The sequence below is a fragment of the Magnolia sinica genome, chromosome 5 (genome assembly GCF_029962835.1).
Source record: "Magnolia sinica isolate HGM2019 chromosome 5, MsV1, whole genome shotgun sequence".
NCBI lineage: Eukaryota > Viridiplantae > Streptophyta > Magnoliopsida > Magnoliales > Magnoliaceae > Magnolia > Magnolia sinica.
In genome coordinates this window covers 10,910,837-10,930,725 of record NC_080577.1, presented here as the reverse complement: position 1 = coordinate 10,930,725, position 19,889 = coordinate 10,910,837, and the positions used below count along the sequence as shown (strand labels likewise).

The 19,889-nt window shown below is 39.6% G+C and overlaps 1 protein-coding gene across 1 annotated transcript; it reads left to right on the top strand.

The window, feature by feature from the left end:
• Nucleotides 1–772: 772 nt before the first annotated feature.
• Nucleotides 773–15,421, top strand: LOC131245424 (ras-related protein RIC2). The gene is made up of 2 exons (XM_058244879.1): nt 773–1,154; nt 14,670–15,421. The coding sequence occupies exons 1-2, from the start codon at nt 934–936 to the stop codon at nt 15,100–15,102; spliced, it is 654 nt and encodes a 217-aa protein (XP_058100862.1). The 5' UTR covers nt 773–933; the 3' UTR covers nt 15,103–15,421.
• The last annotated feature ends 4,468 nt before the right edge of the window (nt 15,422–19,889 follow it).

The following is a 19,889-nucleotide window of genomic DNA, read 5'->3' as shown; positions in this document are numbered from 1 at the left end:
TCGATCCGCCTCCTTTTTGTAGTTATGTATTAAAATGATTTGTAAAAATGGATATACAGCGTGGATTAAAAAAACATACATCACGGTGGGCCCCACAGAGCCCCTCAAGCACCATCCGTCTCTCGTTGGGTCCCTGTTGGAGTGGTACCCAATCCGCGTCCTTATGAAACCACTGGTGATAACGGATAAGTTTCTGATACTCTGGAAGAGAGTAATAGTTGATACGCATGCACTAATAAATTGTACACGTATGAATATAATTAATTCTAATTAAACCATCCAAATTGGAGGTCTCAGTTTAGTGGATTATAAAACAAAATTGACGATGATTTAGTAACGTAAATAACCGATTGAGAGAAATTTATTGAATGGTTGAAATAAAAAAATAAAATCGGACGGTTCTAATCTAATAAAAACTCTTCAAGAATCAGAGGTGAGGATTTGGCTTCCTAAAAGTGTCCCACTTTACTATTCAGATAGATCTACAATGGACCCACAAATTGGACGGTTTGAATTGAGAGAGTGTATGTCATATATACTTTCAGAGTTCATCCGTATCGAGCATCACGATACACACACTGCCAGAGCATCAAATAACTCCCCAAAATAGACTGACGCACATCCTGGCATCCTGCCCGTAAACGAACCTACCAATGACTAAAAACCCCTCCGACATCCGATTGCAACTACGCCCTTCTTCGGAGGCTATTTTAGTCATTTCAGTTTCCTTCAAATGCGCCGGTTTTGCTTTAAACACGCCTACCCTTTTTAGCAATTTTGGAATCCAGCCAGGCCGACAGAAGTCTCGCATTGTCGCAACACTAGAAAGAGAGAGAGAGAGCCTGCCTCCTGCAAATCTCTCAAGAAAGAAGAATAAAGCGGTTCTCTCTCCATTGTTCTGTGGATTTTTTTTTTTCCAGTGAGGAGAGAGAGATGGCTGCTTACAGAGCTGAAGATGATTATGACTACCTTTTCAAGGTAGTTCTGATCGGAGACTCTGGCGTCGGGAAGTCGAATTTGCTCTCGAGGTTTACTCGAAACGAGTTCAGCCTCGAGTCGAAGTCGACGATCGGCGTCGAGTTCGCTACTCGGAGCCTGAACGTTGATGGGAAGGTCATCAAGGCCCAGATTTGGGACACGGCGGGCCAAGAGAGGTGATCTCCTTCAAAACCCATTTCTAAATTTTGGATTTCTGGTGTGGGTTTTCTATATCTTGGTTTCTTTTGTGCATGTTTTATGGATTAGGTTGTGCTACCTGTTGGGGTTAGGGTATTTGATTATTTATTATTATTATTTGAGTTGGGTTTGCTGAGAATTGGGTCTTTGAGCTGGATTTGGAGATGGGTTTTGTAGTTTGAGATCTGGAGAGGCTCTATGCTTTGATTTCGAAATTTTGAATGTTAGCTTTTGGCGGAATTTGATATTGAGAGGGTTTTTTTTTTTTTTTTTTCCTTCCCCTTGCTTATTAGACTTGGTGGTTATAAATGAGAATAGATCTGTGAGTTGGTGGCCAACTTGGTTATTGTTAAGAACCCAAACAATAAGCCAAAAGTCTCTGGACTGATGGAACAAATCCAGCCAGGCTCTTTTCAACCATTGGGATCATAACATTCTAACATGCTCTGCAGCCGATGTGGGCAGTGGCCCGGTATCCAGGTAGTCGTTTCCATCCTAAGAAGGCATGGCTGCTACACTCTGGTTGTCCAGGTAGCCCTTTCTTGAAGCGAAGAAATTTGAGACGAAAATAATCAGATTTGTCAGTTCAGTTCTTTACTTGAATAGTCAATATCTTACGATAGATTTGTTGCCCTTTTCTGGATATTCCAGAGATGTTAAATTTTATTCAAGATGTAATGAAATGACTAATTTTTAATTCAATTTGAAGATTTGCACTTCTAAGTGTTTAATAAATCTCTGTTAGGTAGTTGGTGTCCATCTTGGAGAGACATTATTGTACTTCTTCGGCATTGACATACAACACTCATGTTGTCATGAATGGACAAGACCTATTTCTTGTGGTGGTTATTTATGTTTCTTTTGGTCAGAGACAATTATATAATAGTAAAAAATTGTTGCCACATGGCACCTGATGTAGGCCCACAGCCCACCATAGGACTCAACATGTGCTAATTTTGGATTGTTTGTTTATAGATTTGGAGCTTAAATATCAGTATTTGTAATTTACTATTTGTGGAAAATGTGTGAACTTATTTAGAGATGCTATTGAAGATATGAGAAGATGTAGTTGAAGATATAGGGGCAAATTTGAAGATATGATTGAAGATTTGGAGGATTATTTCCTAGATTTGTATTTACTATCATTAAGCTTTTACTATCTTAGGTAGATTAGATTGATGTAGAATTAATTATGATAGATTTGAAATCAATCTCTTAGTTGGGGGTTTCTCATTGAAGATTCACATAAGAGGGGTAGTGTAGGAGGTAGGCATTACAATATTTTCTAAGTGTGAGTTTTTCGTTAGTATTGTAAGAGAAGAAGTTTGATATCAATAAAGTTCCCCCCCTCTCTATTCAAATATTCTTGTAGGTGTACTCTCGTCCATTCTTTGTGATTTGGGTGTTGAGATCTCATTGACTCAATAATTGGGTTCATTGACAATTCATTTAGGGTCTATGAAAGGGGTAGTGTAGGAGGTAGGCATTAAAATATTTTCTAAGTGTGACTTTTTCTTAAGCATTGTAAGAGAAAAAGTTTGATATCAATAAAGTTCTCTCCCTCTCTATTCAAATATTCTTGTAGTTGTACACTTTGTCCATTTCTTTGTGATTTGGCTGTCAAGATCACATTGACTCAATAATTGGGTTATGCCATTTTGGTATCAGAGCGGGTGATCGTTGGGGAACTACCAACTCTACATAATCTCCTGATGGCTTTGAAGGAGGTGATGGAAGAAGAGTTTGTGCAAGCAATCCAATTGATCCAAGCACTCATGTAGTGGTAGATCAACTCATGCATATAGCATGCAATCTCAATAATCTAGTAGGGGAGCTCCGGTGTGGAGGGAATCTGAAGACCAAGTTGGAGCACATGGGCATGTAGGGGAAGGTCCCCACCAAGGTCCTAACCAACAATGGGCGGTCCTGGTTTATGAAGCAAATATTGGTCGAATCCTTCAATTGCTTGAATGTGATAGAGAACGTGGAATTGAAGTTAAAAATTTTAAAAATGACGAAGAGATCCACAGAGTCAAAGAAAATTTTGACATTTGAAGTGATCTATTCATTAATGTTGGACCTATACTTGAATTCATTTATGGATCAGTTGATGGATGCGCAGATAGTGGTAGTCACATTGATAGACATGCAAATAGGTCTCAGCACTGAAATTGAAGCACATTTGCAATAGATGATTATAGTATGAAAAATAAGGCAAATGTTTCAGGATCCACTAAAAACTTTAAACTTACAACTTACAACAAACAAATTGGCACACTCAAAAGCGCAAGGAAAAGGACATCATCTACAGTGGACTCTAAGAATAGTTGTGCTAAGCCGACACTTAGTATTACATGACCAGCTTCCAACAAAGAAAAAGAAGATTTGTTGTAGAGGTAGTACAAGTCCAAAGGTTGAGATTGGTTTTCAACTCGAGGGTGAGTTTTTGCAAAGTTGGGGTGAATTGATGCGGGTCCACTGCTCACCTAGGCCCAAAACCCACTGTGGGGCCCAACATGTATTGATTTTGGACTACTTATAGATTTGGGGCCTAAATATCAATATTTGCGGTTTATAATTTGCGGAAAATGTGGGGGTTGATTTAAAGATGTGATTGAAGATATAGGGGCTAATTTGAAGATGTGAAATATGGGGATTGATTTAAAGGTGTGATTGAAGATATAGGGGCTAATTTGAATATGTGATCGAAGATTTTGGAGGATTATTTTCCTGATATTCTTTTACTATTATTAGGCATTTTATCTTGTTAGGTTGATTAGATTGATTTGAAATCAATCTCTTAGTTTTGGGGGTGGTTTTGGGGATTCTCATTGAAGATTCATTTAGGGCCCTATAAAATGTGGGGTGTTGTAGGAGGTAGGCTTTCCAATATTTTTGAAGTGTGAGATTTTCGTAGGTATTGTAAGAGAAGAAGTTTGATATCAATAAAGTTCTCCCCCTCTCTACTAAAATATTCTTGTGGCTATATTCTTGTCCATTTCTTTGCAATATGGGTGTTGAGATGTCATTGACTTGGTAACCAGGTTGCACCAGTACCACATGTATTCTTGTCCATTTCTTTGCAATTTGGGTGTCGAGATGTCATTGACTTGGTAACCGGGTTGCACCAGTACCACATGTAACAACCACTTATATCCTAATCAGCCTAACTGCCACCACGTGTATGGCATGTGCAATGATGCCATCCACACAACCATGTGTCAAGCACAATCAACCAACACCATGGTTGGAACCTTAGACACCCTTGGGTCAAACCTTTGGCTAGACCCATGTTTACTCCTAATTGCACCATAAAGATTAGGCTTTGCAAAATGTGCTTAATAAAGCACCAAAAAGGCACTCAAACAACCTTACAATCCATGTTGCACGTGCGTGTGCAAATGGTGTGACGGTGCTTCACACTGTCCTTGTAAAATTTTGAACCCGGGTTTCTTGAGGCAAAAAACCCCCTCTTACCATAAATCCATATGAGTATTTTCAAGAAATTTTTCATATATAACGTGTTTACATTTAAAAAATAATTTTCTAAAAGTAAAATATTTTATTCTTGAAATTTATTTTTGGGATTTTTCCCGTAAGCCGCCTCCATTTCGTCTATGGACTGAAAATTTTCTCCAAAACCTGCTATTGTTTCCACATACGGACCTTCTACTGCCTGGACAACTTTGGACTAACATAAAGTTACTGGTAAGTGGGAAAATGACAAAGTTGCCCTCGTAAGAAGTGAAGAACCACAGTTTTATCCCGTTCTATGTCCAAGCCATGACCCATTTGAACGTGGGGGTTCTTTGTGAAAAATTTGAGCTATCCACCATTTCCCTCATAGGTTTTTAGGGCTTGGGCCCAAAAAATGTTCTAGACTTGAAGCTTAAGTGGGCCACACGGCAAGTAACTTTGCATATTGAACCCTAGCTCTTCAAGCTGTCATGGGGCTGCAATTTATTTATTTATTTTTTATTAGGGGCAAAAATCAGTGGTTGCATTCAACCTATTGGGAATGACATTCTGAACGATTGGGAATGCCATTTCAATGGTTTGAGTGGCCTAAAAATGTCAAAATTGGACCATTGATAGTTTCAACGATGGTAAGCCACAGACCCACTTTTTCCTTGTGAGACCTACCTTTGCACTGGATTGGCCTGAATTTTGGACCCATGCCCTAAAATGAGATGACAAAAATGATGGACGATTCGTATTTGCGATAAGCATCACGAAACTGGGCCCCACCAATATTCAGTGTTGCATGAAGAAGTCATGTCACTGACTCTTGGTCGTGATATAGTCTTCCCGATAGTGTGGCCCATCATGTTCTTTGATGAAAAATTCGAGCCTTCCACCATTTCCTCATATGTTTTAGGGTTTGGCCCAAAAATACAAATCCAAAGATCAGGTGGGCCACACAACAGGTAATAGTGCATATTGAACCCAACCCCTTCAAATCGTCATGGGGCTTCAAAAATTTTAGATCAGGGGCAAAACCTGATGGTTACATTCAGCCCAATTGTATTGACATTTTGAACGGTTGGAAATGTCATTTCAACAATTTGGATGACTTAAAAAATAAAAATTGGACCATTGATAGTTTCAACAGTGGTAAGCCACGGATCCACATTTTCATGTCATGGGACCCATCTTTGCATTGAATCCGCTTGGATTTTGGGCCCACGCCCTAAAATGAGATGGTGAAAATGGTGGATGGTTCAGATTTTCATCATGAAGGTGGGCCACACCAAAATTAACGGTTGCATGAAAAGGTCACCTCTGACTCATTTCAATGTGAGATGGTCTTGGTGATAGTGGGTCTAATCGTGTTCTTTGCGAAAAATCCGAGCTCTCCACCGTTTTCCTCATATGATTTTAGGGCTTGGGCCAAAAAATGATATAGATTCGAAGCTTAGGTGGGCCATATGGCAAGTAACAATGCATGTTGAGCCCAGACCCTTCAAGTCGTCATGGGGCCACAAAATTTTTAGATCAGATGCAAAACCAATGGTTACATCCAACCCACTGGAAATGACCTTCTAAATAGTTGGGAATGCCATTTCAATGGTTTGGATTGCCTAAAAACATTAAAAAAAATAAATTGATTATTGATAGTTTAATGGTTGCAAGCCACAACCCACTTTTTCCTATCGTGGGACCCACGTGTGTTGGATCTGCTTGAATTTTGGGTTCATGTCCTAAAATGAGATGGCAAAAATGGTGGACGGCTTGGATTTGCAAGTATTACAAAAGTGGGCCCCACCTAGTTTCGTTTGTTTCATTAAAGTACATTAAAGAAAGGTTCAATTTAAAAAAAATGAGATGGGTATTTTCATCAATATGAAAATACTTTGGTCAAAATGTACAAGAGACTAACGACGAGCAGTTTTGGGGTTAATGGTGCAAACAATAGGTGATTTTGCATAAATAGTTTAAAAGCAATAGTTTTTTTTTTTTTTTTTTTTTTTTTAAGACAGGGTGTCCCCACCTCTTTTTTGAAGTGAGACTAACCCCTGCGGATACATGCAATCACCCACAACCACATGTGTCGGGTAAAGCCAAGGAGGGGAATCGAACCCTCACCTAAAAAAGCAATAGTTTTTTGGTCCATAGACAAAATAAAGGCGGCGTACGAGAAAAATCCCTTTATTTTTCTTATAAAAGCACAACTTTGCATGTTGTGGCGACTCGACTCTAGTTTAGGTTGCCATTTCCACAGAAGGTTGCCCCTTCCGTGACTCGAGCACAGGACGTGGTGTTGGCTCTGATACCAATTAGGAAACCATTAGGATGCAAAATCATACTTTATTGTTTTAGTTCTCACGCTATTATTATGTGTTTTTTTTTTCCTAAGGCCCTGCTAAGGCCTAAGAGGACTCACTTGCCCCCACATGTGCTTTCATGAAAATTCAAGCCGCTTATCTTTATTTCCTTCTTCTTCTTCTTCTTCTTTTTTTATTTTTATTTATTTTTTATTTTTTAAGGTGATATTTTATTGAAGAAAAAGCAGAAACAAAAGGGGGGCACATCCAATAAAACAGAAAACAAAAAAGAAAGAAACTTAAGAGAACTAAAGATACAACAATAAACCAATGCCACCATTGGAAAAAAAACCCTAAAAATTCAAGGAGACCAATCCTGTACAAATTGAGTAATCGTCAAATAAACCCCCGCTTCGGAACTTCTCTTGTTGCAGACGCATCGGCCATTCCTTTTAGCCCAGATTGACCATGGCACCGCAAGCAGAGCTACCCTGCCACTTCCTTCTCCCAAGATTTCCCCTACCCTCAGCATGTCAGGACAGAAAAAAGCTATTCAATGGATCGCGACATGACCCAAAGAACCAACGCAAGAGATAACACCTCATTCCAAATGCCCGATGAGAATATAGAGTGGAGGAAAATGTGATCAGCGGATTTTGCCTGCTTGTAGCACAAGAGGCAAACATTTGGGAGGATCATACCACGTTTTTGGAGATTATCAATAGTGAGGATTCCTTTCCTCCCTGCTAACTACCTAAAAGCCGTTACTTTAGGTGGAGCTCCATACTTCCATATCTCCGAAATGGGAATGTAGAGATTAGAATATCCGGTCTTCACAAGATCAATGTGGAATGTATGAATTGACTCTTGATGTTGCCACCTTCCACAAGATTGAGTCTTGTGAATCCTAGTCTATCTTGACTTCTTGCAATTGAGATAGGAGAGAGATTAAAGACTTATCTCTGAATCCCTCAAGTCCCTCCTCATTTTTTTTGGGGGGAGGGGATCCAAATCCTCTCTTCTCCTTTCTAAAACAAGTAGGTTGGCACCAAGATATCCATGTTTGTGGATAACGCGGCAAGATCCGGATAGACAGATTGAAGTGGTTGGTCAAGGATCCAAGGGTTTATCCAAAACCAAACCCTCTTGCTATTTCCAATCAGGAATTTCAATATGGAAAAGATCAAGAGGGTTAATTTGTTAATATTTTTGCAAGAGAAGGACATCAGGTATACAGAGGACTGCTTAAGCCACCAACCAGAGGAAGAGATGCCATATTTTGCCACCAATATAGATTTCCACAAACTGTCGGTTTCCTAGAAAAATCTCGACACCCATTTACCCAATAGACACTTATTAACCAACTCCAGTTTCTTAATACCTGCTCCTCCTTGGGGATGTCAGAAAGTAAACTTCTTTCCAATTCAAGAGATGAAATTTCCTGTTTTTAGAACTGCCTTCCCAATGGAAATCTCTCCGCATCTTATCTATACTATATAAGACCGTAGAAGGACAGTTGAAAATAGACATAAAATAAACAGGAAGATTGGAAAGACACGCTTTAAGGAGGGTTAATCTTCCCCCAAGGGACATGGTCTTACCTCTCCAAGTATTCAATCTACCTTGGATTCTCTTGGATTCTCCCTAGAACCTTGTCCCAAAGATAAAGAGGAGGTTTTCCCACACAAAGTGGCTCCAACTGTGGAAATTCCTTGGGCCAAAAATCTCTAGGTCCATGTCTGTTGGGCCAGCCACACATGTTTAAAAGAAATGGATGGTTGAGAAAATTGATGGTCCACAGTCGATGTTATTGTGCTTCCCAATTTTTTTGGCCTACACGATTCTACATGTTGGGGGCACACCCGATAAGTGGTTTTGATGTAGAGCGGGTTGTGGACACTTTCATGTCCAAGATGGACTAGAGAAGGCCCGATCGGAGGCAGAAGTGATTAGGACCGTCAGAACCCTAAAACAGGCATATCTTGCAAACCGGAATGAGTTCTTCGACGTACCATATACAAGGTGTTCTATAACGGTAACGGTGGCTGTAACGGCCACCACCATTACCTTTACGATATGGGTCGTAACGGCTGTTACGGCCCCTGTAACGGTCATTATGGTCTCTTTTTTTATTGAAAAAAATCCCAAAAACCTATATCTACCTCGTAATGTTGATTAAAAAGTATGGAAAACATGTATATTTCCCATAACAGACAATTACAAGGTTTTCATGGCCTTTATAAGGGACCTAACGTGTTGTTAACATCAAATACAGGTCATTTTTTTCCATAACGGCTGTTACGGCCTTTACGACCCCGCCACCGTTACCTTTACGTAACGGCCTTTACAGCCCTGTAATGGCCTTTACGGCATATCATGACCATATATGATTTTGGGGTAGCAGAAGCTACTTTAGCCACCCAACTCCGCTACGTCGGGTTGCCCATGCCGAAATTTGCGAGATTCCATCAGATCGATGGTCGAAAATCCTTTTTAATTTTGTTTTTACTATTTATAGTAAGTTGTAGTTCGATCATAACTCTTGATCATTGGAGCTTTAGGAGTCGTGCCCAACATGAAAAGGGCTTAGTAACATGGTTAGGCCAAATTGGACACTTACTATTTTTGGCTAAAAACCAAGAAGTGTAGTAGAAATCATGACCGTCTATAAATAGTAAGTTTACTATTTATAGTAAGTCATGTTTTTTAGGGAGTTTGATTCCGAAACTTCTTCCTAGGTTTGATATCACTATTTAAAGGATTGTAATTTTTTTTTTTTTTTTTTTGTTTTTTTTGTTTTTTGTTTTTGTTTTTTGTTTTGTTTTGTTTTTTTTGTTTTTGTTTTTGTTTTTGTTTTAAAATCATCAATCAATTTATTTCGAATTTATTAGAATTTATTTCTATTTTCTATCTCTCCTCGTGGATTCGAGGAATCTCTGTGAGGAGTCCCAAGAAGCTCCGTGGATTCGGAGTAATTATCCCCTTGAGGAAGACGGTGATCGATCTCATCACGTCCATCCTTGCGTCAGGTTTGGATCTCACGTGTTGGCATGTGCAACCGGAAGTTCACCCTATCACATATTTCCAAGGACCTTTCCTTTCTTCAGCCTTGTGGATTTGAGGAATCTCTATGAGGAGTCCAGAGAAGCTCCGTGGATTCGGAGTAATTATCCCCTTGAGGAAGATGGGGATCGACCTCATCACGTCTATCCCTGTGTTAGGTTTGGATCTTGCATGTTGGCATGTGTGGCCGGAAGTTCACCCTATCAGATATTTCCAAGGACCTTTCCTTTCTTCAGCCTTATGTTTCCATACTAGATTGGCTAATCTTTTTAGTCTCCTCATTAGGGCCTAAGACCACACATCATTTGGTACATTCACATGCTTAAGTTTCAACCTTTCCCTCAATCCTCATTTATTTACTTGATTTCGTCTGTTACCTATGCTTATGATGACATTTTACTAAATTATGCATGTACCCATAGCCATTAAATGTACTGGTGTAGTGTCAGCATGCAAGAGGGAATGTATGGTTGGCTCAATATCAAGGTCTAGAGGATTGTCAAAGGAGACTTAAGAAATGTTGGAAATTGAATGTTTTTAATGAGATCTGCAACCTCGCCTCTAGGCTAATTTTCTTTTTCCCCTCCATGTTGGTCAAACAGCAAATGGTGTCTCCAATTTGTTGACAAGAGAGCCTGCTAGTTGCAAGTCCCAAGTTCTATTGATTATGTTTGGAGAAAGTAGATAGAGTGCTGAAGACATTTTCTCTTTTGGGTCATTTGGCTCCCTGGAATCTTAAAGGGGGTTGTGAATATGTTTCTGGGAAACGGATTACCAGTGGAAGAAATTCTGCCTCTAGTGTTTGATTACTGGGAAGCTATTCTTATGAATCCATTTTTTTTTTTTGGTGTTTGGATATTGAGAAAGAGCTGTTGGGAATGTGGATGTGGATATTTGCAGGACAGAGCTTGAAGAGGAAAATGTCCATTGATCAGAGGATAAGATTTGCTTAATCCATCTGATTTTGGTCTGCCACCCAGTAATCCATTTTCCAGGGTTGGAATCCTAGGAGCTAAACAACCCCTTATAGGAATGCGTTAAAGCATCAGTTGCAGAAGGATAGTTTATCTCATAATCCCATTATATCATTTTAAAGTTGAAATATGTGGTGTATTTTGAGTTTCTATAGAACTCGAAAGATTTCAGGGTTAGTTCTTAGTAATGGTTTAATCAAATTGAAAGAATCTTCATTTATTTTCTGGCTGAACATTGACTTGTTGTCTCAATTATGCTTTGACAAGGGAACTAGGACTGTTTTTGAAATTATTTTACCTTATCATGTTCTAACATAGTTATGTGGAGACCTGATAAAAGAAATTCAACAATTCTCTTAGAAATCTTATTTCTCAAAAAAAAAAAGAAAAAAAAAAGAAAAAAAAAAGAAAAAGAAACCACTCTCAGAAATCTTGTTAGAATTTGTGTCATGAAGACAACCTGTTGCATTATGCTGGTAGCAGGAGTGCGTATGTCTTTGTTCCTGTAGAAATGACTTACTAGAGGACAACCTGATTTTTAGGGAAAATTTGAGAAAAAAAGGTTTTTGAGTATCTTTCGATCAATCTTTATCTTTAAAAAAAAAAAAAAAAACTTTTCCTCCCCTCCCAAATCAATCTATGCAGGAAGAATCCTGTGTCTTCATCTGTATGGATGCAAATAACTGATAATATGATTTTTAATCAAGGCCATTCTTTGTTTCTTTCATGGTGGTCCGTGGTTGCTGCATCATGTCATCAAGCAGATGGAAAAAAGTAATTAGCAGAAATCGACATGGAATTAGTTGGCCTGTCCTTTCCATAGCTGCAAGAAACATGAGGGAAAGTGGCAACCGTAGTGACAAATCTCATCTCAGCAATTTCTCGGTTTGGGAATTTCTAGAGAGATTTTCAGATTTTGAGGTTTTCCTTGGCATTTTATCAGGAAAATCTTGCTGAAAATTAAAAATTTTAAGATATTTATTATAGATTAAATTAGTTCGTCATTTTAAAAAGTTTAGAAAAAGTATGTAATGATTATTTAGAAATTTTTAATACATTTCATGTTAATGTTACCATAATTTCACGATAAAATTCTGGAAAATTAAAAATTGCCAAGATTTTGAAAATCTTGCAATATTAATGTGATACATCATTTCATTAATGTTTGATGACAATATGGTGAAATTTGTCGTGTTAATGTTGCGTAATTTAGTGATAAAATACACCTTTCAAAAATAATTTAAAAATAAATTGTGGAAAATTATAAACTGACGTTTTGAAAATCTTGCAATGTTAATGCGATATAACGTTTCATTAATATTTTGTGACTATATCGTGAGATTTGTTTGTTTGTTTTTTTTTTTTTTGTCAAATTGCATCCATATTTATCACACTGGTGGCAACGAATTCAGGTGCAGAAGCCAGTTTCTGTTTTGAAATGTTAGCTAGGATAAATGGTTAGGAAGTGGGTGTGGCACCTGCTTAGAAGATTTGTGCAACTGCAGACTCCTTTCCAATGGGGATTTGGGGGGTTCGAATCTGTTTTGATCTTGTCAGCACGGACCAATGTTGATATGGGTTGAATCATTAACTTTTCTAAAAAGATTGAGAGTGGAAACTCTGTCTGGAAGCAATGCACCAGCTGGTCCAAGAGAGAAGGATTGATGTAAGGCTGGCGGCCATTTTATTTTCCAGAGCACTGGTGAATGACACAATTAGCACGTGAAAGGATTTCAGGTCCAGCCTAGTCTTAGGACTTATTTTACTCTTACCATATGACAAAATTTTATAGAGTTGTTATAAAAGATTTGATAATGGGGTTTTACAAAGTAATTTGTAGTGATTTGCATGTTGGAAAATTTTTAAGAAATAATGAAGGTTCTTCATGCAAAGAACTATGATGGTTTCATGAGAAGCCTGAAGCGACTATCATATCCTTGCACCAATACACCTGAAATAACTATCACAGCCTTCGGCAACTGAAAGTGATGATCTGGTGAAGATTGGGCAATGTAGGAGATGTAAACAGGCTACGACTGGTATGATACTTCTCAATATAACCGTACCCTCTTTCGATCTTGTCTTTGTTGCCTTTCTCGATCTATGGGACCTCATATGTATAGATCTCTGAAGTCAAATGATAAAGGGATTTACTGGACCGTTTCTATGTGAGGTTAACCCAGGCTTAAAAAATGTCAGCCCAAGATGGTTATCCATTACAGAAATGGCAATGACCATTAATCTCACTTCAACATTGAACAAGATCTCATGTCCTGCACTAGTTAATGTAAGAACGAAATATGTTGTACAACTTTATTTCCATGCACTATTTTATTTCTTCAACCATCTTATGCATGTGCATTTATTTATTTATTTTGTATGTAAACACATGCTGCCTTGCTATGTTCTTCTGGTTGTTGTCATTTATTTATTTATTTTGTACGTAAACACATGTTGCCTTGCTATTTTCTTCTGGTTGCTGTGTCATAGATAATCTGAAATGGAATGTGGGATATCATGGTATAAGAGATTTCATCCAGGGTCATGCACTAGAGAATATGAAATTTCATGTTACTTTGTTATAATTCTTTTAGATATTTCACTTCTTTCTTTGATTGATATCCGCATGTCTTTTAACACATAACATCTCAAACAGGCCTATCTATATATGCTGTTAAGACCAGACATGCCTTCTAGTTTCTCATATGCCTTTTTTTTTTTTTTAAAGTCACATGGTTCTAAGATTCAAAAGACTCTGTGTGACTCATATGAGCTGACTCGGACTCGGTCAGATCCGATCTGGTTTGACACCACAAGTCACCTGGACGAGTCACTGCTGACTGCTATTGAGATTTTAGACCTGTTAGGCATGCGTTCTAATTATTTATGCTTCATTGATTTTTCTTTGTAACGGTGCAGTTCCTTTTCTTTTGAACTTGATAGATGCATAGATGTTCCTTTTGCTATGCATTCACATGCAGAGATTGAATAATATATAGATGTCCAACAGTTGATAGCAATCAAGGCGTTCCATAACGGTACTGGTGGCTGTAATGGTGACGGCTGTTGTGGCTTTTTTCTTTTCCTTTTTGAAAAAACCTGTTTCAGCCCCATTTCAGGGTATATTTTCTGTAACAGCATTACGGCTGTTTTGGCCCTATAATGCGTAATGGTTACCACTGTTACCATTCGTTAACTGTTTTGGCATACCATGATACCAATAAACGTAGCAAGACCTCATGTGCATGCTCTAAAATCATAACTGACGAGTATCTGTTGCAGACCAGTTTATGTACTGAGAGACCTAATTATTTATTAGCCCTGCTAATGAGACTTGTGAATCCCATTCCAATGGATTTGTGGCTCACACATGCTGATGTTACATGTGTGTGAGAGATCCAAGCTGTTTGTATCAAGCCCTTGACATAGTATAGATGCCCTGGTCCAGAAATCGGACTGGTCCATTCACAAGGTTGGTCACACAATTACAAAAGAATTGTAGACCAGGACATCCGCATGGTGCACCCTCCCCCTGTAAGCTTTGATTTCAACACACCTGTGCCACGTTAACACACATGAGCCATGCATCCGTTCTCCATGTTGCATTTCTCAAACTATACATTCTCACTGAGGTTGGTTCCGAACTCTATTGCCCTTGCTTTGCTATCCTTTAATTAAAATTTGTGTGCAGGTACCGAGCCATCACTAGTGCTTACTACCGAGGAGCTGTTGGTGCATTACTTGTATATGATGTCACCCGACATGCTACTTTCGAGAATGCTGAGAGGTGGCTCAGGGAGCTAAGAGATCATACGGATCCAAACATAGTTGTCATGCTCATCGGGAACAAATCTGACCTGCGCCATCTCGTGGCCGTTTCGACCGACGATGGGAAATCTTTCGCAGAGAGGGAGTCTCTCTTTTTCATGGAGACCTCAGCCCTAGAAGCCACGAATGTGGAGAATGCATTCGCCGAGGTTTTGACCCAGATATACCGAATTGTGAGCAAGAAGGCTGTGGAGGCTGGCGATGCTGGAGCAGCAGCTGTCCCGAGCAAAGGAGAGAAGATAAACGTGAAAGATGACGTTTCCGCACTGAAGAGAGTTGGGTGCTGCTCGAACTAGGCTAGGATGGGATTGGACATTGTGTGGGCCACGTTTGGATGTGTACGAGCTAACTGAATTGCAAACATTCAGTTAAAGAAGAGAGGAAATAACTGAATTGTAGCGACTTCTCCAAGCAGTCACACTTAGATTGCTTTTCCGTTCCAACTTGAAAGCAATGTAATTGCAATTCGGAGCCCAATCCTCCATCTTAGTGCCAAGTAACTGCAATTTAGTAGTGTTCATCTTGTTAAATTAAATATTGCAATTCAGTTTTATAGTGCATCCAAACGGGCCGCTAAGGATGTGGCTGAGATTTGCTGCATCTGCTTCACGTACACCATGGCTTTCTGTGAAATGGGTTTTGTTCGAGAGAGAGAGAGAGAGAGAGAGAGAGATTTCCAGAGGACGGGTGTGTTACATTTATTACTTTATTAAGATTTCAAGAGGACGGGTGTGTTACATTTATTACTTTATTATTAGTTCATGGCTCAGATTACCATTAATCACTGTTTGGATCTTTAGGAAAGTTTTTTTTTTTTTTTTTTTCCAAGGAAAGTATTTCTCAAAAGTAATTTCCCATTAAAAACGTTATTTTGTTTTCCAATCTTTTTAGCGTATTGTCGGTATATTGCGCAACCTCTTTCATGGCTGCCAATCGGATGGTTTGGATTGCCTGATCAATGTGTTTTTTGAGATGCATAGGCTATAAAAAGTGGGCACATGGTCCATGCCAATGGGTAGACCTTTTCAAATATGATTAATTAAAACCTTCCATTTTACCTGACATTGAGTGGATGGATAGGAAAGTTTGATCGAAGTGACAGCGCAAGCAATTAAAGGTGGGCCTGCATGATGGTCGGTTCAGATCAATGATTAAAACTTTTATAACTGGTTTGGATGGTGATCCACTTTCCTAGCCATTGATTACGTTCCAGGATCGCTTGGTGGAAGTGATTCTGAAGTGTCACATCAATCCAAGGTGCGCGATGTTTTACGGACGGGCCTATTTTGCTTTTAAAAGTCCATTGGAAGTCACAAAATGGATTTCTAGGGGCGTCATCCAATATTTGTTATTTTTGAAATATGTCGGATTGACAACGGACCCACTTGATGGACGGTCCTGATTCATCATTAAACTAATATTGTTTTTAGAGGTGGGTCAGATGGGTTTTGTATAAAACGAAAAGGCTCCCTTAACTAATATTGTATTTTTATGGTCCACATACATTGTCTCACGTTCACATTGATGTAAAAAGGCCAAGAGAATCTCAATGCTATAATCATTGTTTATACAATGGGGAATGTAACTTAAGCGTCCATTTCCTTGTTTGGTGCTGCTTCACCATAACTGGACACATGGCCCAACGGTCTGCTAAAATTGGATGATCCTACCTCTTCAACTAGTGGACCTTATCCTCTTCGATTCTGATCGACTACCTTTCCTCCCATCTATTTCTAGGCCATAGTCTGGATGGACGATTACGATCGTCCAAGCAACGACATTTGTGTAGTCAATGGTTGAACCTCCCAAGCAACGATCTGGCTGATCGTAGCTGTGCCGCATGTTGAAATTTAATGCAGTTTACGAGATAAGGTCCTGGCCCCCGTCCGTTGCTCCTGTTCTCAAACGCGCTTTTAGTGGAGAGAGATTGAAGAAGCCAATCGCAGGGCACGTGCTATCTTAGTAGATGTGTACGAGATCCGGACCATTTATTAGATGAGATACACCGTGATTATACTTAGATCGAAATTCAAGGTCCAATTATTAGGTTAACTACACATATACGTTGAATATACATCGCTGGTCATATTCTTACTCACCGTCCATTTTTTTATATAATACAAGCGTTGCGGACCTTATGAGTTCATTATCTTGATTTATCTTTTTTCGCAAATGTATAAATAGTTGTGGAGCCCGGATGATGAATGGTGCAGATCTTACACGCGTTCCATACTAGTATGTGTACTGAGAATAACCTCTTCAGTCTCTCCGCGCGCGAATCGCCTTAGGATTACTGTGCTGTTGAATGCCGGTGCACGGACGGACGCGGATAGGGTTCTGACCCTAGACCGAGGACCCGGATTCGATGGATCTGGCCAACCACTGAGTTCGGTGGTTCCGTAACCGCGGGCCCACCGTGATGTATGTATTCCATATCCATTCCGTCCGTCCGTTTTTCCGGTTCATGCTAGGCAATTATTCAGAAAATGAAGCATATCCAAATCTCAGGTGGACTGCACCACTGAAAATAGTAGTGACCGAACGCCTACCATTAAAAATTACAAACGCCCCACCGTAATGTTTATTTGTCATCCAACCTGTTCATAAAATCAAATATAACCGGACGAAGGGAAAACACAAATATAAGCTTGATCTAAAAGTGGCCCCAAGAAGTTTTTAATGGTGGGCGTTCATTCACCACTGTTTTTTCCTGCTGTGTGGATGAAGACTGATCCATATCAAGCTTTGAATCTGCTTCATTTCTTTCTGATGCATGAAGTGAGCTGGCAAAACAGATGTATCAGCGTGGATATAAAACACACACACACAGAACAAGGTGGGCCCCACAATCACAGAACCACCCAGACCCACTGAAGCCAAAGCCAGGTCGTGGTTGCAAAGCATGTTTTGGAAGTTGTTGGGTGAGCATGCTTTCTAATCAGCTCTTGCCTCACCACAAGTAGAACCCACCGTTTTCCTTTCCTGGCTTCCTTTGTGCAGTGAAAAAGGTAGTTGAGTGGAAATGATTCCACTAATTCATTTCCCCTCAGCCAATTGGATTCATCTATCCACATCAATGCTATGTCAGCGATCCAAGGGCTCTTTAGCAAGTGGGTCTGACATCCTCAATCCATGTGGAACACGTGCATAAATTTGGACGGTTCATTAAGTAGGGAAACACAGTACTAAGCAGATCGATCTTGATACTCCAAGCTGAGAGTTTTGATATTAGATATGGCTAATTATTATTATTATTATTTTTATTAATTTTTTAAGCGAGCGTTTGCAGGCCGATGTGATGGATTGGCCGTCCATTCATTTTCGAAATATGAATCTTTCATGAACTGGGATCCTATGATGAACGGTTCCAATGTCGTTCTCGTTAATCACTTCTAGATGCCGGCCAAAAAGCATTTAAGCCTAATTTCATAATACTCGCAGTTTATTATGAGTTCGTTTTGCCTCCGTCGAGATTTAAGTAGCTGAGTATATCGCAGCCTCAAGAGGGCTAAATGATGAGGGGTTTGACAATCGGAACCATTCATTTTGTGGAATCTAAATCATAACTTCTTATGTAAAAAACTCATGCCGAATGGATGATTTTATCATCATTATCTGTAGATAAATTTAGAAAGAACGAAATGAAAATTCACGGATCACATCATACTACAAATCAAAGGTTAAAATCATCAATCAAGTGTGATTGTATGAAAGATGAGTTAGTAAAGAGAATACGAACAGTTTAGGTCATTGGACCATCTCATCATGTCGGTCCCGGTGGGTAACGACATACGCTGGATGCTATGTCGCAACAGACGCAAAACGAACTCCACCTCACTTATTTAATGCTATCCACGGCATCCACGTGCCATCCGGGCGGGGACTGGGGACTACCCCCACCAGGGCACAGCCAGAGCCGGACGGTTCTGTCAGGGGCTCCGTGGGACCCACTGTGATGGATGCATTTTATCCTTACCGTCAATTCATTTTAGGCTATGATACCACAAATTAGTCTGATCAAATGCTCCAGTGGAACACACCCTAGGAAACAGTAGATACTGAATGGTTGCCGCTGAAAACCTCTTGGATGAAGCTGATATTTTTGTTTTCGATGAAACATTAAGATGGGCCCTAGAAAGGTTTCAACGGTGGGTGTCATTGTCACCCCCTCTTTAGTTTGGTGTGGCGCACTCGAGCTTTAAATCTGCCTCCTTTTTTGGGTTATGTCCTATAATGATCTTTCACAATGGATGGACGGCTTGGATAAAACATATATATATATATATATATATATATATATATATATATATATATATATATATATATATGTGGTCCATGAGTGAGGCCCGATGTGATGTATTTATGGCCCTGGTCGAGGTAGTAGTACCCAATCCGCGCACGTGCCCATTCAGGTGAGTAAGGACGCGGATTGCGTCCTACCCCCGCCCGGACGGTAATCTATCCGGGCAGGGCTCTGTGGGGCCCACCGTGATGTAAGTTTTTTGTTCACGCGGTTCATAGATTTTCTAAGATTATTTTAAGATATGATCCTAAAAATTAAGCAGTTCCACAGCTCTAGTGGACCACACCAAAGGAAGCTGCAGTGATAATGACACCCACCTTTTTCAAGGGCCACCGTGATGTTTTCTTACCATACAACCTGTACAAAAGGTCATGTAGACGTGGATGAAGTGAAAACACAAATATCAGCTTGATCCGAAGAAGCTTTTTAACGGTGAAAGTTCAATCCCCACCTTGTGGTCCAATTAATCCCTGGATCAGCCTCATTTTTTTGCTCATATCTTAAACGGATCTTAGAAAAACGATGAACGGCGTGGATGAAACATTTACATCACGGTGGGCCCCACAGAACCCTGCCTGGATGGATTACCGGCCGGGCGGGGGTAGTACGCAATCCGCGTCCAGTGAGAGAGAGCGCCTAATGATCTCCCATTATATCATATGACGTACATTACCCTCAAACTTTGCGGAAATTACGATTGGCAGCTATGAGTTGGCCTATCTTTCAGGATAATTGAAGGGGTGTATATGTAATTCGAGAAGAGTATAGTTAGAAAACAGC

Bases quoted from the DNA above. Each gene is read 5' to 3' on its own strand.
- LOC131245424 (XM_058244879.1), top strand. From the start codon at position 934: ATGGCTGCTTACAGAGCTGAAGATGATTATGACTACCTTTTCAAGGTA. The intron at 1,155-14,669 runs GTGATCTCCTTC...ATTTGTGTGCAG, and splicing joins GACACGGCGGGCCAAGAGAG to GTACCGAGCCATCACTAGTG.